Source organism: Eretmochelys imbricata, chromosome 3, assembly GCF_965152235.1.
Source record: "Eretmochelys imbricata isolate rEreImb1 chromosome 3, rEreImb1.hap1, whole genome shotgun sequence".
Classification (NCBI taxonomy): domain Eukaryota; kingdom Metazoa; phylum Chordata; order Testudines; family Cheloniidae; genus Eretmochelys; species Eretmochelys imbricata.
The window spans coordinates 57,403,361-57,429,574 of record NC_135574.1 but is presented as its reverse complement, the minus strand read 5'-3'; the positions used below and the strand labels follow the sequence as shown (position 1 = coordinate 57,429,574).

Below are 26,214 nucleotides of genomic sequence, written 5' to 3'. Positions count from 1 at the left end.
TTATAGTCTATATTCTATTGTTAAGGAACTAAAAATGTTTGATGTAGCATTTCAGGTGACAAGTACAATACTGCACAGAGTTTAAAGATCAATACTATTTCCAATAAAACATTAATGTGCAAACAAAGTGCTTTGCTGTCAGTACACTAAACACAGCCCATATCGCCTTCTTCAAAATGCAAGCACAGGCACTTTAAACTTCACCTTTCACACTTCATGTACTTTATATTTGCTGAGACAAAAGGGAGCCCGAACACAATTTATAATTCCTGTGAAGGAAATTTGGAATGCCACCCTAGGAATTCTTTATTTACACTTCTCCATAAAAGGAGAATGTACTTCAGAAACAGTGACATGATGGTCACAAACCAACCATGGTTCAATATGTGGAGTAACTGGTATCTGCTGAATAAAATCTTACAAATAAATCCTAGAAAAAGTCCACCAAAGCAAATAAGAAAAGAATTCAACATATGGCTCTGGATGAAGTGTAATATAGCTAACAGATTGCTAACCCTCTTGGATGAAGAGAAGACAGCTACATTAAATAATGAGGTCTGAAATCCCTGGAAAATCTTTTCCCCCCAGAACCGAAAGCATTGCGTTATTCTAAATTCATCTTTTGCATCTTGCTCTCAAAATTGGACAGGCATTGGAAAAACAAATACCATCTGGGTCTGATTAAAAGAGCTGCATCTCATCAGTACGTCAATGGAGTCACAACCCAAGTCATCTTATTATTTACCACAAAAGCACCATATACTATTTGAACTTTGTGCTATCCCACACAAGAGATCCCATGGGACAGAAACAAATACCCACAACCATCCTATGGGACTTCTAATAAAGCTAGAAACAGAACGACTCCAGAGTGATATCATATACCCTAGCTAGGAACCACAGGCTATTTAACTAAACCTTATGTTCAATGGTATTACAGATTGCTGAGAGACCTCAAAGGATCAACATGGACACTGTTCACTTAGAGGAGATCATCAACCAGTGTTGTAATTTCTACTCCATATGAGGCTGAAGACCTGATGGGCAAAAATCACAGAAGATTAGGGTTGAAAGAGACCTCAAGCGGTCATCTATTCCAACTCCCTGCTCAAAGCAGGACCAGCCCCAAATAAATCATCCCAGCCAGGGCTTTGTCAAGCCGGGCCTCGAAAACTTCTAAGGATAGAGATTCCACCACCTCCCTAGGTAACGCATTCCAGTGCTTCACCACCCTCTGAGTGAAACAGTTTTTCCTAATATCCAACCTAGAACTCCAGTACTGCAACTTGAGACCATTGCTTCTTGTTCTGTCATCTGCCACCACTGAGAACAGCCTATCTTCATCCTCTTTGGAACCCCTCTTCAGGTTGTTGAAGGCTGCTATCAAATCCCCCCTCACTCTTCTCTTCTGCAGAATAAATAAGCCGAGTTCCCTCAGCCTCTCCTCATAAGCCATGTGCCCCAGCCCCCTAATCATTTTCATTGCCCTCCACTGGACTCTCTCCAATTTCCTACATCTTTTCTGTAGTGGGGGGCCCCAAACTGAAAGCAATACTCTAGATGTGGCCTCAACAGTACCGAATAGAGGGGAATAATCACTTCCCTCAATCCGCTGGCAATGCTCCTTCTAATGAAGCCCAATATGCTGTTAGCCTTCTTAGCATCAAAGGGCACACTGTTGACTCATATCCAGCTTCTCATCCACTGTAATCCCCAGGTCGTTTTCTGTGGAACTGCCACTTAGCCAGTCAGTCCCCAGCCTGTAGCAGTGCATGGGATTCTTCTGTCCTAAGTGTAGGACTCTGCACTTGTCTTTGTCGAACCATATCAGATTTCTTTTGGCCTACTCCTCCAATTTATCTATCACTCTGGACCCTATCCCTATCCTCCAGCATATCTACCTCTCCCCACAGCTTAGTGTCATCCAGGAACTTGCTGAGGGTGCAATCTATCCATATCATCCAGATCATTAATGAAGATGTTGAACAAAACCGGCCTCAGGCCGACCCCTGGGGCACTCCGCTTGATACCGGCCACCAACTAGACACTGAGCCATTGATCACTAACCACTGAGCTCGAAGATCTAGCCAGCTTTCTATCCACCTTATAGTCCATTCATCCGATCCATACTTTTTTAACTTGCTGGAAAGAATACTGTGGGAGATCATATCAAAAGCTTTGCTAAAGTCAAGATATATCACGTCCGCTGCTTTCCCCATATCCACAGAGCCAGTTATCTCATCATAGAAGGTAATCAGGTTGGTCAGGCATGACTTGCCCTTGATGAATCCATGTTGACTGTTCCTGATCACCTTCCTCTCCTCCAATTGCTTCAAAACGGACCTGCTTGAGGACCTGCCCCATGATTTTTCCAGGGACTGAGGTGAGGCTGATTGGCCTGTAGTTCCCCAGATTCTCCTTCTTCCTTTTTAAAAGATGGGCACTATATTTGCCTTTTTCCAATCATCCAGGACCTCCCCTGATCAGCAGGAGTTTTCAAAGATAATGGCCAATAGCTCTGCCATCACAACAACCAACTCCCTCAGCATCCTCAGATCCTTTAGATCTGGACCCATGGACTTGTGCATGTCCAGCTTTTCTAAATAGTCCTTAACCTGTTCTTTCACCGAGGGCTGCTCAACTCCTCCCCATACTGTGCTGCCCAGTGCAGCAGTCTGGGAGCTAACCTTGTCTGTGAAGACAGAAGTAAAAAAAAAGCATTGAGTACTTCAGCTTTTTCCGCATCATCTGTCATTAGGTTGTCTCCCCCATTCAGTAAGGGTCCCACACTTTCCCTGACCCTCTTCTTGTTGCTAACGTACCTATATAAACCCTTCTTGTTATCCTTCACATCCCTTGCTAGCTGCAACTTCAATTGTGCTTTGGCCTTCCTGATTGCACCCCTGCATCCTCAAGCAATATTTTTATACTCCTCCCTAGTCATCTATCCAAGTTTCCACTTCTTGTAAGCTTCCTTTTTGTGTTTAAGCTCACCCAAGATTTCTCTGTGAAGCCAAGCTGGTCACCTGCTATATTTGCTATTCTTTCTGCACATTGGGATGGTTTGTTCCTGTGCCCTCAATAAGACTTCTTTAAAATACAGCCAGCTCTCCTGGACTCCTTTCCCCCTCATATTTGCCTCCCAGGGGACTCTGCCCATCATGGAAACATGAGGCTTCTACATAGCTTCAAAGTTGGGTTTAGATTTCAGAGAAGACTTTTTCCCCATAACTAGATGTTTTAACGGTGACCAGCTATTGTTCCCAGAATTTTCAAAATGATGTACAGTGTTTTAGTGGCATGATTTTCCTTGAAATTAATACAGCAAACCACATGTCCTGCTTTGAAAATGTAACTATTTTTTGGAATATTTTTGTTGTTGCTAAAACCATACAAAAAGTTTACATTAATATCCTAGGCCTTAGTTATAGATTGCTTGTTACTCTGCTCATCACTTTACAACAACAAAAATGCTCAGTGGTTTGCTAATTTCAATAACCAATTTTTCTGGACTGATTGATGAGCAATTTCACATTATTACCCTACATATCAATTGAGTATTTACACCATGGGCTAAATCCTACTCCTACTGAAGCCAATGTGAGTTTTACTGTTGACGTCAGTGGGGTCAGGATTTCACGCTATAGAAAACAAGAATTCTTAGACAAAAATACTGCAAACATTCAAAAATTCTCTGTTAAGACATACTCACATCTAATTACAAAATCTGTCCATAGTATTTGGTTTCCCTGTGGCTTTGAACTACACTAGCTTTAAAGGTGAAAGTTCAGAAAGCAGTCATTAAATGTTTCTATTCAACATAACAAGTGCAACTATATTTCATTTAAATTGCTGAAAATGTATTCTTGAAGCTTATGTAAACTAAGTACAGTGTTATATAGTGCAAAGATCATTACATTGTTTTGATTTATACTTTAAACAAACAACAATAGATATGGCAGATTAGATTAAGAAAATAATGTAGTTGGTTGGTTGGTTTGTGGAAATTAATGTACACGCTGTTATACAAATTACAATTTTGGTTTGAAAAATAAGAGTTTGATTTCACGATTTGCATCCTAATTCATATAATTTGTAAATTTTATGACACCATCTCATTTGCAATTTGCAGAATGGGCAAGAAATAAAAGTAATACATCTTAGCAGATGATAATGAAGATTAACAATCAAGTGGTGCTCCTTCACCTCACTTAACACTGCAGTGTTATTATCAGCATACTGAGGACTTTTGTAAACAATGACATCAGCTTGAACTAAAAATAGGGAAAGAAGAAGCCAGAAGCAATTATAAACTGCAACACACAATTTGCATGGCATATATGAGTATAGGGGCAAAAATGTCTACAAATACCAAAGCAGATATGAATGTACAGACATGTAGAAGACTCATATGGAGAAACAAACAAAACTGACAAAGTTCACCAGCACAGATGACAAGAAATTCATAAGTCTTTACTTTATACCTTTCTCGTTCTGGTGAATGCAAACTAGTATCTGGTCTCAAGCAGTTGGTACTAGCACTCCTAGCCCTGTCAAGGGAGGGCTGTAGTTCACTAGTGCCAGTGCATTGCATCCAATGGTAGAAGAGAAAGAAAAAGAAAACAAAGAAAGGAACACAATGTTAGATATTAAATAATAAAATAATGTTCTCTTTACATAAAAATGTGGTATCACAATGATTTAATTAATAAAGATGTAAAAGAGCTGACTAGATGACAATGCAAATATTTGTTTAAAAATAAACCAAATGAAAGATTATGTTTGAACTTGTTTGCATAAAAAATCTTAAGTATCTAAGATCATAAAATGAGACTAAGCAATACATACTTATGAGAAAGTGGAACGGGAAATACTAAAACAATACATCTAAATATTTATTACTAGTAACAACTGCTATACCAACACAGAAGGACAGGATACAGTATATCTCAAGTAAAAATAGTTTAGAGTGAAGCTAATTTACTTTAGAAAACCATATTACATACTAAACAGGAAGGGGCACTTCTACTCAGTTCTTACCTAACCAAGAGTTCGTCTGTAAATCTTGGTATTTGTGCATTAAGACAATCACGAAGGAGTGAAATATCCTGTCTAATCACTGATTTGGTTTTAGCACATGCAGGCAGAGTTGAGCTTTATAAATTAAAATTATTTAAAATAAAAATAAAATTTAATTTCACATGTAATCAAAACCATACACATAAAGAAAGAAAAATGACACATAAGGAAAAGAAAACTGTAATACTATTTAACTCCAGTACTGACATTTCAGTAGAGTTTAATGATAGAAGAATTCTAGACAATACAGAGGTTGCAAGTGTTTGTCACTTATGTAAGAGTTAATTTTAGATAGTTGAATCTAGTTATGTTTATAAGTACGTTTTTATCTGTTAAGGTTTTCTAGAAAGTACCACTATATTATTATAATGTGTATGTTTGTTTAAATAATTTAAGTGAATACTTACTTACCTGTAAATATTCCAGTGAGTACCATTCTCTAGTAAAGGCATCTTGGGTGGTAATGTTTTATAGTGCCTAACAGAATTTCTTGAATGTGGAAGAACAGAAGAAAACAAAAACAAAAACAAAGCATGCCAGAAACGAAAGAATAGGTAACGGTAGAACAATGTTAACTAGAATGAAGACTATGTAATGTGCATAATACTATAGCAAGTTTGAACTGGTATATGCATAGATTTCTCAATGTGTCCTTTTCTTCGTTCAACCAACATGTAATTTCAGGACCAGATCTCCTATGCATGCAAACTCAGTGAAGCTACTCACATAAGTAAATTTAGAGTAACATCGTAGGTCTGAATTTTCCTCTGGAACTAAAATACCTTGGAATCTTTTCAATTTTTGATTAAAATGTATTAGCTGCTGTAAAACATGAAGTTGCTATTTTTATGCTAGCTATTTTTATATGTCAATACTACTTTATTTTAATCTACATTGTGTGATTTAATGATCCCTTCTAGTTATCTATACGATAAATTAATTGCCTACTAAAACATACTGCTATATACAATATCACAAACTAAACCACAGTTGTATTAGTATTTCAAAAATGTCATGTGTTAAAGTCCTTTAGAGGTGGTATACTAGGGGCCAGGTTCACAATGGGACTTTAGGCATTGCAATGCTGAGTACTATGGGGCTTAACTTTTAGACGAGAAAGTCACTTGTTTTCACAAAGCCTGAGTTAGGCACTTAGGTTCGCTATATGGGGAGAGATAGGCTGCTAAGCATAGGATTCACAGAAGGCAGCAAACTGGGCAAGGGTCATCTAAACTAATCAATTAGAATGCGATGAGAGGGTGTGTCCTGAGCCCTGCCTCTCGTCGGGTACCTAAGCTGTTTCTTGCAAGAAATGCCACCAGTGGTGGTGATGCCAGTGCTTACCTTTTAGCCCAGTGGTTAGAACACTCTGCTGGGATGTAGGAGACCCAGGTTCAATACCCCCATGTTTGATCAGGAGAAAGGATTTAAACAAGGGTCCTCCCATCACTCAGAAGGTTGCCCAAACCACTGGGCTTAGGGATATTCTGATGTGTGGCTCCTTCAATCTCCCCTTTTGACGCTGTCCCACTTGGATAAATAATTAGAGAGCTATTGAAGCAGCGGGGCTGGATCCTAAGTCTTCCACCTCCAAAGTGAAAGCCCTAAACTCCAGTCATAGAGTTGTTCTCACATGCACTCTCTTTCTCTGGCACAATGACTATTTAAGTACTTAATCAAAAGTGAAACAGCTTCAAGAGGAAAGAGGGAGGGAGCCACATATAAGAATATCCCATAGCTCAGTGGCTAAGTCAACATCACCTCATGTTCAAATTCTTTCTTCCAATCAAGCGGAAGGGGGAATTAAACCCAGGTCTCCCACTTCCCAGGTGATCATTCTAACTACTGGGCTAAAAGTTATGAAATAGATACCAGCCCCTCCCCCCCAGGAATTTGAAAGGGCCCTGATCTAGTTAGCAAGCTCAGAGTTTGCCTACCAGATCGAGCTTCACAGGTGAGACAGGCAGGAAAACATCTATCTTCCCGTTGGGGCTTAAGGCATCTGGATGTCTAGAATGATGCAACAGTGCACATTCTCAGAAGCAGAAACATAGGTTCCTAGGCACCTTTCACAACAAAAATGTAGATGCCAATGAGTTTAGGCACCTACAAGATTAGGTGGCAACTGAAGGGGGTTTAAGAATGCCAGTGGCACCTAAATGTCCTTTTGTGAATATGTACATAGATTACATTAAGTTAAACAGCATTAATAATGGTAAGCTAATTTTAAAAATATTGGAATTGGTTTATCCATCACCAAGGTACAGTACCTCTGTGGTGTTAGTGTATATCTACATAGAGCTAGCATGCTAAAAACAGAAGTGTAGCCACAGTGCCAGGAGGGGCTAGCCAACCCAAGTGCAGGTAGATCCTCCCACTGCTCACATCACTGAGGCTACACTTCTGTTCTGATTGAGCTAGCATACATACGTCTCCTCAAGCTACGAATTACACCTCCAGTTTGAAGCATAGACATACCTTTGGATGACAACTGTTTAACATAATAAACCAAGGCCACAGTACATAACATTTTAGAACTAGGAGTGTGGACTACCCTGGCCAAGTGAAACTCCAGGAGAAATGTAAAGGAAGAATGTGACTACCCAAATTGGAATCTGTTCCACATAGTACAGTTAACTGGAATTAAAACAAAATTTTATGGAGTGTCCACACATTCCACCAAGGGAGGGCTTTGTGGGACTGGCAGAAGGATACGCACCCTGGAGGTTCTTGCCATCTCCAGGTTGTTCCTCTTAATAGCATTCCTTGACTCCACATGGGATTTAGAGCTGGGTGCATCTGTATCCCTGTATCTGAACACCTCCATATGTGAGGGATTCTGAATCCTGATTTTAAAGCTTGGACCATCTCTAATTAATGTCACGTACACTCTACACTCTAAACTAAAATTATCAATAATAATAAATACAACGCAATACAATAAGATGTCTAGAAGATAAGAATTTATTACTACAGCATTATGCCCATAGCATGCCTAAGCTTTACAGTTACACCAATGTAAATGAGTGTGCAGAAACAATGCCAACAACATAGATGCCCAATAACTTGTTGAGTGGGCATATGAGACAACGGCATCCAAGCTATTAGTCTTTTTTGGACTCTGAATTTAATGGGAGTTGGATCAGGACCCATAAGCCTTGTAACTCATTTTAGCAACCAATCTATGGTAGCCATTATTATACTTCTATTGCTGTGTGGTGGGCTAGCTTCTATGCATAACCATGTGTCATCATTGTATTGATAACAGTACTTCAGAGTGACCACCTGGCACACTGTGGAGCATCTACTGTTGTTGCTCCCAAGTACATGCAGCAATATGCAGCAATAAACAAGCTGTTCAATGGATACTGTCATATTTCATAGCTCCATTATATTACTGCAGAATATAGAACTATTATATAAATATACATATCAAATACATTATTAAGAGTACTATACTGTTAGTACAATATCCAATTTTTTTTTAAAGGTGTATTTGGTACTGAACTTGAAATTGAGGAAATAACAGTAACTAGAGCAAGGCATAACATAGGCAAGTGCTGCGTGAACTTACATGAATACACCTCCATTCTGACCTGTATCCCACTTGTGGGCAATTTGTCAGAAGACTGTTGATCATGCTAAATTGTGTTGAGGCTTTGTGCTATAATTAAAACTCCACTAAGAGCCAGATAAAATTCACCATATTGTGTTTCATATAAGAATTAAGTGAGAATTTTTAATATTTGCAACTCAGCCATTTTAAAGTAATTGATGACCTGTAAGGGGAAAGGAACAAATACAGACTCAGAAAGAGACAAGGAGATGCAGAAGTGGGAGCTGAAAAAAGAAAGGCCAGAAGAGGGAAGTGAAGGAACAGGAGCTGCGTGGTCCCATGAAGCTGACATAAAGGGGAAGGGGGCCAGGAACAACAGAGAAGCAGGGACTGAAATGGTTTATTAAATGTTGAAACCCAGAAACACTGAAGCACGAACTTCCTCAGTCACAGAAAGTTAGCCTAAAAGAAAAGGAGTACTTGTGGCACCTTAGAGACTAACCAATTTATTTGAGCATAAGCTTTCGTGAGCTACAGCTCACTTCATCGGATGCCTGTAGTTCTTTTCTAATGATAATACTTTAAATTTGCAATGAACTTTAATGGAACCATTGCACTGAAGCTGAAGTTCTTAAAAACTATATAATACTTTCTAAGTATTGATGAGACCTGGAAAATTAAAATTATCCTGGACAAATTTGTGAAACCCATTGTTTAGGGAACAATCATGCAGACCAGTGGTGCATTGGACTGCATGGTTTTACAGGGTCTTTTCCAATCCTAATTTTTAAGGTTAAGTAAAATTTAGAGAGTACCGACCTAAACTTTTATTAATGATCAGTTTGTGAGTAGAAAACTACATACATGTTTTCCTTAGTTCTCATAACTGTAACACCTGCAAAAGAGCTGATTTATAAATGTCACCAGAAGAGGAGAAATAGAAATAGATATACAAAGATTGCAAGAAAGTGCTGCCAATTTATCCTAACAAAAATAAAATAAAATTGAAAATGCTTGTGTTCTTAAAATTAGATCAGAAAAAGATTTTTCTTTGCTTACTAATAACCAATTTGTTTAGTCAAATTTTAGATCTGAATTAAAGTGATCACTGTCTAATTGGATGTACCAAAAGCATGGGAATAAACTGTGACTACACTTTTTCTTCAATTTTTACACTTAAGTCAATGCTTTTTCCAGATTTGTATTTAACTTCTGTGTTATATGACCAGAGGTAGGCTGGTGAGATTGAGTTTTGTTTTTCTTTCACAAAAATTGATCAGGTAAGTTTTGCTTTTGCAAACCCAAGAATGGTTCATATCAGGATTCCATATTATCCAAAGCTCCAAAATTTAGGAAAGGGTGTCAGGGTGAAGATGGGTCCAAGCTGTATCTGAACCCAACCTTTAGCAATATGTGGGAACAAGGGTTGAAATGAAATGGGAAACTTTAGGTCTAGGGCTCCCATGGGGTGGTTTAATCCTGGTTCCTTCTTATACCAACCACCAAAGCTCACCGTGGGTTTGGGTGTCAGATAAAGTAAAAAGTTCAGTTTTGGCCCATCTCTGCTAGAGATTCTCCCCAGATTCTCAGTTGTTGTAAATCAGTGTCCTCCATTAAATCTGGTCCTTAGATCTTTCTGTCTATACAGTGCATAATGTACTATAGGATTCAAGCTGAATACATAGAAAGACCCAGTTTTTTAACATGTCAGCAGATATTTCTTATCCAAGGGAAATTGGAAATCAAGCACCCGATTCACCAGGGTGTTACTCACATTTTACGTCAATGTAATTCCATTGAGATTACAATAGTGAATTGGTGTAAATCTGGTGTAACACAATGGCTGCATCAATCAATGTGATGCGCCATTGTGTTGCACCAGAGTATGAGTAGACAACGAGTACATAAAACATAACCAACTCTCAGCAGGTACAATATGACATATTGCCAAAGTATCTAACCTTTCGATTTATGGACTTATTTGTTTAGATTTTTGAACTTATTTGTTTTCACTGTCTGCTAAATAACATGAAGTCATTCCTTATTACAAAGATTCAGAGTAAATGGCTTCCAGTTTAAAATGTGAGGTGAAGTTTCAGGGATTTCTAACTGCTAACAGGTAGCCTGTGTACTCTCATCACCAGTATGCTCTAGTTAGGCTCTAAAGAGTAGTGTTTCCTGATTTAAAAAATTGTAATTAAACAAAATCTTCCAAATGGGAATCCAGGGAGATACCAAAACTAAAGATGGGTCTTCTCTGAGGTATGAAATATTACCCCGTGTTGCAAAAGCATTAAAAATTAGTTCAGACCTTACAAGCCCTGATCCTACAAACATTTACTTATATGTTTAACTTAAACACATAAGCAGTCCCATTACTTCACTGAAGGTCCATCTCCCTACAGAATAACTTAAATTTGGGGCTCAGCTGCATCTGTGCTGGGTCCTTTCTTTTTGAGTTCTTGAGCGCTGTAGGACCTACTGGAGACTGGAGTCAATGTAGAATATTGCAGTCTCTGGGATTTGGAGTCCTCACGGGATATAGCGCACTTATCAATTCAAAGGGGGGAAATGCCCTGGCAGGGCCCAGCACAGACAAAACCAAAACTAAAATTCTAAATGGAAGGTGGGAAACAATGGATACATCTACTCTGCAAAAACCAACCAACCAACCAACCACACAAACCACATGAGCAAGTTTCGGAGCCTGGATCTACAGCCTTGGATCTACAGACTTGAGCTTGCAGGGCTCATGCTACATTACAAAAATAGCAGTATCGACATTCCCACTCGGGCTGGAGCTCAGGCCCTGAGACCCACCCCTTGCCAGGTTTCGGAGCCTAAGCCGAAACATCTACGGTGCTAGCTGTAGTGCCGAAGAGCGAGCCATGTGAGCCCGAGTCTGTAGACCTGGGCACTCGGGCGTGCTGCCACGGGTATTTTTTTTGCAGTGTAGACATGCCCAAGTGAGAGCTGTCAGGTGAAGCACAGTGACATGCAACCTTTGTTTATCTAGTCATGTGCTCTTCTGAGGAATTTTCTTCAAGTTTGTTGTCAAAACACAAAAAGTGTTTATTAATTTTACATAATAACAAAGGAAACAAATCAAAGAACCATAAAAAATTCAAAAAACGCAAAAGAAACTTTATAAAACCACAGTAAAACTGCCATGCATTTGAAAATCACACCTTTTCTGACTAGACAGGTAATCCTATCACAAAAGTATATGCTGCAGAAATATTTGCATTATTTAATTTCAAATGTGACTGTTGACACTTATTTTACCACTAGGCTTTCAAGTGCTCTAATCATAACTATCAAAGTAAACAAACATATGTAAAAATCTTGATCAGTTCTTTCTTAAAAAAAAATAACTAAATGGCAATTCAGTTACATGTTAAGAAAATGGTGTCCGTTACTTACTGTAATATTAATAAAGCTAAAGGAAATGATTGGGCTAGTGAAGTACACAGAAACTAACTATAAGAAATCATGGTTATCGAATTCCTGTATTTACCTGGTGGTATGTAGGCACTCTGCACTTCTTCCTCGTTTTGCTCTGGGCAGCATAAGAAGCTCACTGCACAGACAGGATGGGTGGTGAGTGAAACAGATATAAATATGAAGTATTAGATGACATGAGTTATGCAAATGATATGCAAATGAAAACATAAAAAAAGAAACCAGAAAGCTGGCACTGAGATAGCTGTCTTGATAGTGTTCAAACCAAAACAGATTACAATGCTGCTCTAAAATGTAAGCAATAAAGTACCTATGACAACTATATATTCAGAGAATACTTTTAAGTGGACATCTAATTTTGTCTTTTTCTTTTTTTAAATTTTGAAGTTACTTCAGAGTTTTTAATATTAAATATTGACAGGATTCTTTATCAAATTACACTGCTATGTAATCTTCTAGTTCTTAAAGTACGTATTTATTAAAACTTGGCAGCATGATAATAAAAATGGAACTGTAGAACCTCCATTTTTGAACCCAGACAAGAGTGTGTGCGCGCAGAAGGGTGGTGGGGAGTTATAAACTTAGTTTTATGCTCTAGCGAATACAGTGTAAGGAGCATCAACTCATCATTTTGGTGAAATGAAAAATATTTGTCCACCAAAATATTAAGTTTATTCAAAGGTAGATTCTGATCTAAAGCTTTTTAATTACGATATTTTGTTATATATTCCCTTACAGAAACAGAAAATGTGTTAATCAGTTATCAAAATCTCCTTTCTAATCATTTCTATTTTACAGTCCACTTACTCCATTATTTCAACCAGCAGTATATTACAAGAGCCAAGTGCTACAGCCAACAATATAGCTACTGTAAATTAATCATTTCCATCTTTAATAAACATGATTGTGATAACAGCATGTCCCTTTGGTGATTTCTGTGGGTATCTGCACTTCAGTGCAAATCACAGAGAGAAGTCCCAGAATCTCCTTATTGTTATTGACACCAAAGTGAGGCTAAAGTTCATGAAGATGCATCATTTAAAAAGAATCAAAGAATCATATGAAGTACTATGGTAACAGAGAGAGAAAAGATATAAAAATTATGCAAAGTGGAAAAATGCTCAATTACTTTTATACTTCATAAAACTATAAATTTCACTATGGAAACTGGTATAAGCAATATTTATGTAATATAATAAACCAGGGCAATCAAAATCATGACTTAAATCTCACATGTGGATTGCAAGTTTGCATCTGGAACTACAGGCCTGATTTTGATGCAACAAAATATGTTAAAGGTGAACTGAATTGTTTTTCTTAAAAGGAAAGAACAATAAAACTATTTAATATCTCATATCATTAGCAGAATTTATGTGTAGACTTCCAAATTACAAATAAATACAATATAATTTAAAACAAAGTAATTGAAAATAAAATTCCTCTTTTATTTCTTGTACACACAAAGGGTTCTGTGTTTCCCTTGAAAGATTTGAGGACATTACAAAAGCCAAAGCACTGTATGATTCAGGTCCATGCACGGCTTAGTTATCAGAGGGTATGTCTACACTGCGACTAGATGCCTGTGCCAGCTGACTCGGGTTCACAGGGCTCGGTCAAAGAGGGCTGTTTAATTGCAGTGTAGACATTCGGGCTCAGGATGCAGCCCAAACTCTGGAACCCTTCCATCTTGCAGGGTCCTAGAGCCTAGGCTCCAGCCCAAACCTGAAGGTCTACACTGTAGTTAAAAAGCCCCTTAGCATGAGCCCCACAAGCCAGAGTTAGGGGTGGCATGGGCCCTGCAGGTTTTTAACTGCAATGTAGACAGACCCAGAGACAACATAAACTGTTATAGGAGAAACAATGAGGTGTCCTTGTGGCACCTTAGAGACTAACAAATTTATTTGGGCATAAGCTTTTGTGGGCTATAACCCACTTCATCAGATGCATGGACTGAAAAATACAGTAGGCAGGGATAAATATACAGCACGTGAAAAGATGAGCGTTGCCTTACCAAGTGGGGGTCAGTGTTAACGAGGCCAATTCAATCAGGGTGGATGTGGCCCATTCCCAACAGTTGACAAGAAGGTGTGAATATCAACAGAGGGAAAATTGTAGAGGAAAATTACTTTTTGTAGTGACCCAGCCACTCCCAGTCTTTATTCAGGCCTAATTTGATGGTGTCAAGTTAGACTTAAAACAACGCTTCCTCAGTTCTTGTTCCCTAGTGCCCCTACTCTACTTGCACTACATTGATGACATCTTCATCATCTGGACCCATGGGAAGGAGGCCCTTCAGGAATTCCACCAGGATTTCAACAATTTCCACACTACCATCAACCTCAGTCTGGACCAGTCCACTCAAGAGATCTACTTCCTGGACAAAACAGAGCAAATAAGTGATGTCACATAAACACCACCCTATCCCAGAAACCTACTGATTGCTATACTTACCTACATGCCTCCAGCTTTCATCTAGACCACATCACATGATTCATTGTCTACAGCCAAGTCCTAAGATACAACCACATTTGCTCCACAAACACCTACAGGGTCTCTATCAAGCGTTCTTAAAACTACAATACCTACTTAGGGAAGTGAAGAAACAGATTGATAGAGCCAGGAGGGTACCCAGAAGTCACCTACTACAGGACAGGCCCAACAAAGAAAGTAACAGAATGCCACTAGCCATCACCAGCATCCCCCAACTAAAACCTCTCCAGCGCATCAAGGATCTACAACCTATCCTGGAGGATGATCCCTCACTCTAACAGACCTTGGGAGACAGGCCAGTCCTCACAGACAGCCCTCAACCTGAAGCAAATACTCGCCAGCAACTACACACCACACAGCAGAAACAGTAACCCTAGAACCAATCCCTACAACAAACCCCAATGCCAACTGTGTCCACATATCTATTCAAGGGACACCATCATAGGACGTAGCTACATCAGCCACACCATCAGGAGCTCATTCACCTGCACATCTACCAATGTGATATATGTCATCATGTACCAGCAATGCCCCTCCGCTATGTACATTGGCCAAACTCGACAGTCTCTATGCAAAAGAATAAATGGACACAAATCAGACATCAAGAATTGTAACATTCAAAAACCAGTAAGAGAGCACTTCAATCTCCCTGGACACTGCATAACAGACTTAAAAGTGGCTATTCTTCAACAAAAAAAACTTCAAAAACAGACTTCGACAAGAAACTGCAGAACTGGAATTAATTTGCAAACATGACACCATCAAATTAGTCCTGAATAAAGAGTGGGAGTGGCTGGGTCACTACAAAAAGTAACTACTTTTTATAAATATTATATTGCCTTATTAGGCAACTCCTATCTTTTCATGTGCTGTATATTTATACCTGCCTACTGTATTTTTCACTCCATGCATCTGATGAAGTGGGTTATGAAAGCTTATGCCCAAATAAATATATTACTCTCTAAGGTGCTACAAGGACTCCTTGTTGTTTTTGCTGATACAGGTTAAAACGGCTACCCCTCTGAACCCTGTTATAGGAGAAGCACTAATGAAATCCAGAGGCAGAAAGGGAAGTGAATTTGGTTCATAGGTCAAATCTTAAGGTTCTTGCTCATTATTTACTCTATCTTCATTCAATCAAAGTTTGCCTATCAAGGACCTCAAGATTTGGCCCATTGAAAATAGTGATATAAAACACCCATGCATGGGATATAAAATAGCAAATAAATAAGGAATACAATTCTAATTATTTCCTCAAATTGAAAAAAAAAATCATACTGGTAAGGTATTGATATTCTCATAATTAATTATGCTTTTGACACATTTACAGAAAAAATGTATTCCTCTAGAAAAGCATTTTTGAAGGAGATACTAGATTGTGTATATGACCATGGAGATTTCCACATTTTATTTATAAACAAATGGATGGAATAGAACACTGAGAGACCTATTTCACTGAGAATCAGATAATGATACCTGAATTCACAGCAGTCAGAATTATGATACCAGACTTGATAGCTTTCCCCAGTAATTTTTTTATTAAAAAAAAATAGCAGCAAAGGCAATCTCAGTTCTGTTGGAAATATATCACAACTTGTTGCTGAACAGTCCTCTAGCTGGAATTTTATATGAGGCCATGATTCACTTTCCTAAATCTAAGGATTCTCTGTTATTGCTCCTGCATAATAATTTAAAAATAATAGTTGAAATTCCTGAACAAAGATTCTGAAGGTTATTACCAGGAATTATTCAGAATATCACATATTGATTTGGGTGCTACCACAATACAAATAAATAACTAGTAACAACTTGTATGGGTATAATCAGATGCAGTTAATAATTGTAGATTATTTCAGGCATGGGGATAGCAGGAAGTTCTATGGATCTATCCATACCTTTCCAGTGGATGCTATATTAGACAGATAGCAGCAGGTATGGATTTTGATGAGAACTTCTGTAAATGAGTGAACTTATTGCAAGAGCATATCAAGTAAAGGGTCTTTAAATTCTTAATCTTCTTCCTTGGTAGTAACTGCAACAGGCTCCCCCTTAAGATGCCTGTATTACTCATTGATAAGTTTGTGGTTCTCATGGGACCCGCCACTAGAGATAAATAAACAAGAGTTGTATAGTGCTTTCCGAAATGACTGCAGTGCACCTTAAGCGGGGGTGGGGGCAGGCGTTGTCCAGCTTGCCAGGGAAAGCTTTATGGGTTGGGGTAGGGGTGGGAGAGGGGCTCAGAAACTGCTGCAAAAAGAGGAATGGGTCAGCGTGGTGATGCTGACTCATCCTCAGGTACCAGAAGGGCTGGGGAGTTGAAAAGGGGCAAGCCTGGCAGCAGCAGCCCCTTTCCCCCAGACCAAGCGAAGCAGCATCCACCTTCCCTCTCCTTGAGGTGGCAAAATACCAGGTGTGGTTAGGACCTGCTGTAGGCATCGCACTAGCCACTCCTTTCCAGGGGGGCTGGGAAGGAATTTTTCCCTCACCACCAGACTGGCCTAGGTGGAGTGGAGGGTTTTTTCACCTTCCCCACAGTGGGTTCAGGGAGGACTTTGTTACGGTGAGTAGGAAAGGGAGTTAGGCTATGATGTCGCAACGTATTATGTACATGTGGGGTTGATGCCCAGGGAGGTACTCCACAGGGAAGGGATACAGTGACCAGATAAATGGCTTTGTAAAGGACTTAAAAAGGAAGTGTTGGTTAAAAGAAAGGAATGGGGGCAGGGAGGGAGAGCCAACCCCGCCTTCCTTATAGCATACCTTATCCTCCATTGGAGCGGGGGAATGATAAGGTCCCAGCAAGGGTTGGCTGGAGCACCTGGATGGAAAACGAAGGGGGGCTGGTGGAAGCCCCTGGACAGCTATTGAATGAACATGGAGTTACCTACACTGTATAGGTTTATCTGCCAGGTAGTCTCAGACATCTAATAATGAAGTTGTGGCCTGATTAAAACCATATCAAGTGTCTCCCGTCCTCCTTTCAGGATAGCTGGACAACAGAAGTTTTTTACAGGTGGGAGTGAAACGAGACTGATGCAGCTGATGTCTCTGGGAGAAGAAACTCCTGGCAGAGGTACAGGGGCCCCTCAGGATAGCAACACCTACTTACTCCATTTATCCATCAAAAGCTGGCTTCTCAAAGCAAGAAGAAGAGAATGGAAAACTCTCTTATACCAGTCAGAGTCCCACCCTAGCAGCACCCTCACCCTTGTCTCTGCTCTGATGGCTTCCGCTTCAGAGAGAATCAGAGCAGAATCCTAAATCAGAGCAGAATCAGAGCAGAATCAGAGCAGAATCCTCCATCCAAGCAGGAAGGGAGGAGATGTAAATATGATCCAAGAACACAGTCAGGAATTTTGTTTTTGACTGTGGGATATTTTGCATACACTTATTGTCTAAATTTGCACCTAGGAATAGGAGTCACCCTTCAATGTCCCCTGCCCCCTTTCAACCTCTACTTACAAAGAATACTAAGGAAAATGGTCAATAAACATATTTTTGAAAAATATGTTTATTGAGTATATAACTACTTTTACTATAAAGAATAAAATGAAACGTACATATGAGGTGGAAAACACTGCAGTGTTAGTGTCTTAACTGTAAAACTGATTTTTTTATGATTAAAAAGCATTTCAATTCACCTCTAAGAAGAAAATCAGTGGTACAATCCAACTTATACAATTCTGTACATATTTCTTGCCTAATTTTATTGTATGCCATGGTAAAACAAGTCTCAAGAAATTAAAACTATCAACAACACTTATTAATGCCTAGATGTAAGTTATCTCATTTAAAATTTGAAAAGGCAAGATCATATACAAAACTGAATTAGGGATCGCTGCAGAGGCCATTGGCTATTAAATTACTATGTTGCTTCAAAACTGGACAAAAGTTCCAGAAACATTTTCAGTTTTATTCCCTTCTCCCATTTCTCCACCCTACTACGGATGGCATTGTTTATAGTAGGCTTGAGGAATCATTTTAAAGTAGTAACACCAGGACTGATTTTGTCACCCTTATTCACACTGATAGGACTATTGACAAAGTAAGGGTAGCAGAATATAGGCACTATGATTTAGCTGTATAACATTTTCCCACAAAATAATTAAGTGACCTACAAATATGAACAACCAGAGTCACCATTACGTTTTCAAGTACTGCACCAAAATTTGTTCCTATGATTTCTTTGCATAAACAAGGCAAAATTCCTGGTTTATTCTTCCTCCTCTTTTCATATTCTATGCTACAAAAATAATTTTCAGTATGAATATAGAACCTATTCCTTATCTGTTGCCTAATACTGATAAAAGCACCTTTTCTCTCCTAGTGCCGTAATCATGATTGTTCTTGTCAGTTATGGCCATTCCTTTCCCCTTTCCCGTTAACCCAAATGTGCATTCAAACAAGTACATTCAAACACTAGCCAAAAAGACAAAGACACTTCTATACATGTTCATAAGTTTAAGCTGAAAACATACCTTTCATGATCTGACAAATACTGACTATCCATGTCTCTGGACCTGCGATCAACTGGACTTCGGGAGGCATCATGGTGTCTAGTTGGAGAACGTGATCTTCTCATTTGATGAATTTCATCTAAACTCCTAGAAGTGTTTATATAATACATATATGTATGATGGTTTTCTTCTCCCCATAGTTAACACAGTTTAACAGGTTACATGGTTACAAGTTGCCTGCTGGAAAGTTTCTCCTTAATGTATGACTTTTCAAAAATATTAGCTCTTTGGGGGAAAAAAACCCTCATTTTGCATGGGTAACAGTAATTTTTACCCTTTTTAGAATTAAATTATTTGTGAACACAGAACTCAGCAACGTTAATGGGGAACATGTTCCTGTATTTGGAGAATAGTTTGAGAGAACAGCTAGCAAGAATTCATGTTGAAGTTTATGGTTTTATAGTTTCATACCTAGGTTTCCAAACGCAGAGTCCTGGCCTGTGGACCCTGGTCAGTGGAAAGTCCTTGCAGCAGAAAGAAGTATCTGTGGCTGCCCTTCAGCAAGGGTTAGGGTGGGACCACAGGTAGTCTGCACTATCCCTAAAGCGTGTGGCACTGCATAGGAAGGGGGTGTGACTGTGTACATCTTCCAGAAGTTTCTGACCTGCTACGGAGTCTGACCTAAAAGTTCTTTTCCTGTGGTGAAATTCCTGATGGAGAGCAGCAGTGGGAATACCACTGATCACTTGAAGGGCTGACCCCCCTCTGCCCCCGCAAATTAGGGGTAGTAACTACCCACTGAGTAAGTAGCCTTACCACTGAGTAAGTAGCCTCTTACAGGAGGGACCAAGCTGCAAACCTCTGTGCCAGTGGTGGTGAATCAAGCCATATGTTTTTACTGAGTTTCAGTGTTTGGCTGACAGACTGAAAGTTCCTGACTGTTTTTCCAAGAAGAGCTCAAAAATTTGTTTTCTAAAAGGGAAGTGAAGGGTTGTCTGGCCTTTCAGCTAAGTGTGAGGAGCAAAAAGAGGGGTTGGCCTCATAGCCTGAACAGATTTCTTAAATGCAACTCAGTTTTCTACTGTAAGACCAGGAAAGACTGGTGCCACTCTGGATTAAGTCATTCTGGGACCAGCATGTGATTAGCACTGAAAAAAGTCTCTTGTACTCATCTATGGTCCAAGCAACGTTATCTGCAACACAAGCTTTGTCTACACTAGAACACATAGTATCTTTGTTACAGTAGCTGCCAGCATCAATACTACTATTATGTTTATACAATCATATGAGCAGGGCTCTATCATTTTTTACCACAATGTCAAAATGCATGAGCCCAGTTTACACTAGTGGCTAGTACTAAGTATAACTGCAGTATTGCTAGCTGTTGCTCTACTGCAGGTACCAAGATTTCTAGTGAAGACACCTCCAGAGGACAGAGGAGGGAAAACTGAGAACGAGTGGATGAGGCTATGGGTTTCAAGAGAGGTTCAGAGAAGCTTCTTCTCCTCTCCCTTTCTCCATACAGAGGAATGAAGGAGGTTTGTCAAGTTTTGAGTCTACCAACCCTGGCAATGTCTACATCTGAAAATGTAAAGCACACAACACATTTTTATGAATGTAAAGCAGGAAAAAAACAAAAGAGATTCGCTTATTCATTACTTGTTGCCTACCAGAAGTTATACACACAGGAACTATATACTTAACTTTATAGCCAGTCTAAATGTTATCATTGTTCTCTGAAATACATATATATATATATATATATATATATCATTTGGTATTTTATTGTTTTCTCTCTAACTAAACAAATCCCATAAAAAGAATCTTAGAATGTAATTTATAGGAACTGGTAACTTCAGATTACTCTTACTTGCAAAATCATTTCATTCATGGTTATTAATGGTATATTGTTATTTATTATTTATAGCACCCATGGTGGACTCACAAAAGGCACAGTCTCTCCCTGAAAGAGCTTCCAATCTAAATTTTAGATACAACACAATGAACAAAATGATAAACAGTAGGGAGGATGTCAGGTAAGGAAAGATTAGCGTTACAGTATTGCAATTAACAAAGCAAGCAACTTGATGGGTGATTTAAATAAAGGATTAAGGATTTGGTAGGCTTCAAACAATTTCTATGCTTCAATATTAAACTAACACATGAAGAAAAAGTAATACACTGTGAAAAATAATGAAGAGTTCAATCAGATGAAAGTGACATAGAATCTCTGCTTGGTTACACAAATTTTGAATCACAAAGTGTTTCAATAACTAATGTTGCTAACTTGTGAACCCTACCTCTGTAATGGCACATTTGGTAAACGTGAACGGGTCCTGCCCTGATCATCACCACGGTGAGGAGATACAGATCGTGAACGATGATGTGTTGTTCTTTGCTGTTCTGGCACAGTTAACGTTGTAGATCTACTTTCTCTAGTATTAGATCTATAACCTACTGGTAAAAGTGCAACAAAATGATGTTAGACAGTAAGGATCTGGGTCTACGAACATGCAGGTAATGGTTGGTCTTTCCAGGAAAGCACATCTAAATGATTACAAGATTTTCAAGTAGTCATTTAGCTATTGTAAATCCTGAAATGTCATGCAGCCAGGATTAATTACTAGCATTACCTTTAAATGTAATGTGTGTATATGTATAGAGGCAGAGAAACTAAGAGGAGTTTGGGTGCATACTGGGGAAGGGAGGCTTGAACAAGTCACCTGAATTGGGGGATATTACCTAAAATCTAATGCGTTAGGTATTGCTGCTCACTGGAGGTCACTTCTTCAAGTGACACGGTAATTGTTCTACACTGTGAACCCCAACCTCATTCAGTGTTTGTTTTATGAAATCAAAGCAATTTAGGTTATTTTCATCTAAACTACCTGCCCACCATGAATGGAAGAAGCAGCCGGTATGGAACAAAAGAGCATCCCTGAGATAAGAGATGGCTCCTGAGCCAGTTTCAGCTGAGTTCTAAGTGAACCAGACCAGAGCTACCCTTACTGCAATGAACATAAAAGTATTGACATTACGTTAAACATAGTAATTGGATACCAGAGATATTGCATAAGTAATTTTCCTGTGAATACTACGAGTGAACGGCAAATGGTCTGCTAAGTAAAAAAAAATTTAAAAATTGTTTAGAATTAAAAATCACTATCAGGATGTTTGTCCAATTTTAAAATTGCTTTAATCAACATTTCCAAACAAAAATACTTGAGCAGCAGCTTCTTGTTCATTTAACTATCAAGAGTAGTATTCAGCATATAATTTTTGTTCTTCTTTAATATTTACATTATGGCCGTACCAAAATCCCCTCAAAGGACTGTGGATACACTGCTATGCAATATACAAACCAAAGATTCACAGAGTTTGCAATCTCATGCAACAATTGAACACATGGCATACATGAATGAATGCTTAGATTTTGGGGAAATCATTAGCTATTGCAAGGAACAATCTGAACTCCTGCTTTAGCAACAGAGTGGAAAGAGAAACTCATTTTGAACAACTGTGTTATAATTTTTAAAAGTCAACACAGGTTCTGTATTCACATGATTCTGAGATGTTTAATACCACAAAAACATGTAACGTACAAAGGTGGCAGCTCCCTTAAAACAACACTTTACCCTATTCTATTGTACTTTGGCATTGTTACTTCAACACCAAGAAACAATTAACAATGGTGAGAATAACTTTAGCATAGATCTTCATAATTGCCATAACAACAACATAGTTGGTAATGTAACCACTGAGGTAGCAAAGGGACAAAGAGAGGCCTTGGAAGGAAAAAAATAAATTCTATTTTCTTACATATTATAGGATAGATTATGCCATCCTTACTCATGCTGAGGAGCACCTTAATCCCAGACTAGTCCTATTGTAGTCAATAGCACTAAGAAGGAAGTAAGTGTGAGTAATGCTGGCAGTATCTGGTCTTAAAAGATTTGGCAGCGGGATTCCAGGAAGAGATGTTGTGAATCTGAATGAAGTGAAGTAGTTTGGGGTTTAGAGATAGTGTGAAATCCTGGGCCCATTAAAGAAATGAGAGTTTTCCCTCTGGATTCAGTGTAAGTTATCAACATAGAGGCAGGAGCTGATATGTGACTCGATGAGCTTGCCCAATGAAAGGGCAGAATCGTGAAAGACTTCAGACAGAAAAAAGGAGGAACTCCCAACAGATAGGAAGGGAACCACGAAAGCAAGAATTGCTTCAAGGAGGGAGTGATCCATTATGTTAATGGCAGTCATTTCATGTCAGTCATCTATCTAGAAACTTTTAATGAACCTTATGGCCATCTGATATTGTATCTCTACTAAATATATGTTTCATTCCACATACATGATATATTGTTTCAAAGTCTGGAATATCTCATTTGTAAATCTCCTTTTTAAAAAAGAGCAAGTTAGGATAAAGCAACAAAATATGGGATCTTAATTGATTTTCCTCACTTGTAGATTGTCTGATAGCAAGTTTCAAATGTTAAGTGTGGATGCCATTAGAATTGCACCAAATCAGAGAATCAAATATGAAATCATAGAATATCAGGGTTGGAAGGGACCTCAGGAGGTCATCTAGTCCAACCCCCTGCTCAAAGCAGGACCAATCCCCAACTAAATCATCCCAGCCAGGGCTTTGTCAAGCCTGACCTTAAAAACTTCTAAGGAAGGAGATTCCACCACCTCCCTAGGTAACACATTCCTGATGGAAAGATGGAAAGAGAAAAAAGAAAAAAACTGTAGCAAAAAGACCCACATCAGGACCATACCTTACACACACACACATCCTTTAGGTTTTGTTTAATTATCTTGTTATCGCTTCACAGATGTCTCCAACCCAATAGCCATCTGATACTGGATGTGTGAAAGTTATTTTCAAAAGTAATTTGGGGACGTAGCTTCTCAGGCAATCTGAGTTTGATGCATAACACTGACAATGTTTTCCAACTGCAGCAGAAGAGTTGAGTCTCACCTGCTGTTTAACTCTAATTTGTTTATCTTAATATAAGTTTAGCATTGCACCTTCCTTTATCAGACCATTTTTTTTTCATTTATAACATTTGCCCTTTCCTAAGAGTTCAGGCTGCATGCACAAATGTAGTAAAACATATAACTTCGCATATATATATACACACAGATTTCTTCCAGACAGAAACTAGAAGGAAACCAACTCTACAAACAGTCTCTCTCACCCATATCTGACAAATGTCAAAGGAATGAAACAGGTTATACATATTAAGTTCTGAAGGCCAGTTAACTTGGGCTCTGTCAGATGAGCTCGTAAAATGGGTTTGCATGAGCTGGTAGAACTAGTTTGGAAATAAGTTTCTTCCAGCCAGCCTACTCACATTAATTTAGCAACCGTTAGTATCAGCTCAACTGTCATGGATGGCAGAGACTTCAAAAGCAGAGAGGTGGTCTCTGAGACAGTAAAGGCCCTAGTTACATATGGCCCATGAATTCTTCAAAGGTACAATGTCACACTTAGGCACCGAACTCCTAATGACTTTCAGTGCGACTTAGGCATCTAAGCGCTATTTGAGCATTCGAAAATGTATTCCAATGAGTGCTGTTGTCATATACATTTTGAAAGACTGCTTTGTGGGATGGAAGATAGGTCATTGCAGATGGGGAATTGTTGCCCAGAATGAACTGGTAAGTGAAAAGCCCCATATAGTTTAAAAAAGGAATAGTGCAGCTTTCGAGATGAGTAAGGGATCACGCATGCCAATATCTGCACCCCCATTTGCGAAAGGAAAAAAAATGTGAAAAAATAATGGAAATCATTTTATTTAAAATATTTTTTTATTTAATTTGATGAAAGAATGAAGAAAATCACTCCATTAAATGTAATACTAGTGCTAAGGCTATTGGGACAAATTCTCTTCTTCGTTACGCGGGCACAACCCTATTGCTTTAAACTGATGTAAATGAGAGCAGAGTTTAGCTCATTCAGCAATGCAGTGATATTTCACACGAATGGCAAAAATGCCATGAATAACTGCTGTTTGTAGGTTACTTTAATCATAGATTAATAAGGAGAACTTTTCAAATAGTACCATATTTTTAATATGTTCAGTACTTTCACAAGTAACTTTTACATAGAAAACCTGATTTAGCTTGGGTGGGTAAACAGCAACTCTTTACTAAGTCTGCCATGAATAGGAGTTTTAATCTTGTGATTTGTGGCAACTGCCAATGAAATATACTTAAGGTATGGTATCTAAAATATGCCCCGATGTTTTATTATATTGAATATACAAAGGGTGCTAACCTAAAGTGGAATCAAGATATTCTCTCTCTATATTTATACATTTATGCACATTTATGGTAATGATAATTCATGAATGCTTATGAAAAGTATAAAAGATATAGCCATGCCCCATGCATTTGAATTTTCAACCATGCATTTAAAATATATTCCTTTGAGTACTGCATTATATCTGGGTTTCAAGCAAGAAGCAAAATAAAAAAAATGCAATGGAAATTGAAATTGTAATTAGTATTTTAACTGAATTATTAGAATAAAAATTGTAGTTTCACGTATGCTTAGAGCACTGTGAAGTAACAAACAAACAGCTTTGAACCATCTAAATGCAAAATCCAAACAGTCACATCTAAACAGAAATATTAATTAGTACATAACAGTACATTTTAATTTAATTTAGAAGGAAAGACACCACAGAGTAATTAGTCATACTGTTTTCTCCATAACACAATCTCCAAAACCAGCATCCTGCAGGAGTCTGGAAAATTAGAGGGGGAGGAGGGAAGGAACAGCAAAAAGAAGCAGGACCATGCTCTTCACCCACGCACCTGGAGGAACTACTCCAATACCATCATCAACATCATAATCTGAGATGTCACTATCACTGATTCGCTGAGATCCTGCACAACAGTAAGGCAAATAAATACCTGTATATCTGGTTGTATTGGAAAATGTAAAAATATGTTTAAATAAAAACTCTAGTTATTCCTGTGATTCAAACATAGGGTGATTTTATATTTAAACTATATGAAATGAGAATTAAACTGAATTTAGAATGAGGGCATAGTCTGATATCTATATGCTTATTTTTTTAATGCACCAGTTTCAACAGTATCTAGTTGCTACAGCTACTAAAAGTGCATCAGTTAATTATGAAGTTATGCACTGGCTGGAAC

General features: G+C 38.5%; 1 protein-coding gene across 2 annotated transcripts in view; it reads right to left on the bottom strand.

The window, feature by feature from the left end:
* The window catches only part of RIMS1 (regulating synaptic membrane exocytosis 1), a 492,040-nt gene that overhangs the window by 154,262 nt on the left and 311,564 nt on the right, over positions 1–26,214 (bottom strand). Inside the window, exons 16-21 of one of the 2 annotated variants that reach the window (XM_077811609.1) lie at positions 25,867–25,938; positions 21,345–21,501; positions 19,066–19,191; positions 12,153–12,215; positions 5,491–5,568; positions 4,485–4,574 (exon numbers count right to left, since the gene is read on the bottom strand). In XM_077811609.1, the coding sequence (XP_077667735.1) occupies positions 4,485–4,574; positions 5,491–5,568; positions 12,153–12,215; positions 19,066–19,191; positions 21,345–21,501; positions 25,867–25,938 (586 nt within the window). The remainder of the gene's footprint in view (positions 1–4,484; positions 4,575–5,490; positions 5,569–12,152; positions 12,216–19,065; positions 19,192–21,344; positions 21,502–25,866; positions 25,939–26,214) is intronic. The other variant, XM_077811610.1, reaches the window with a different exon arrangement.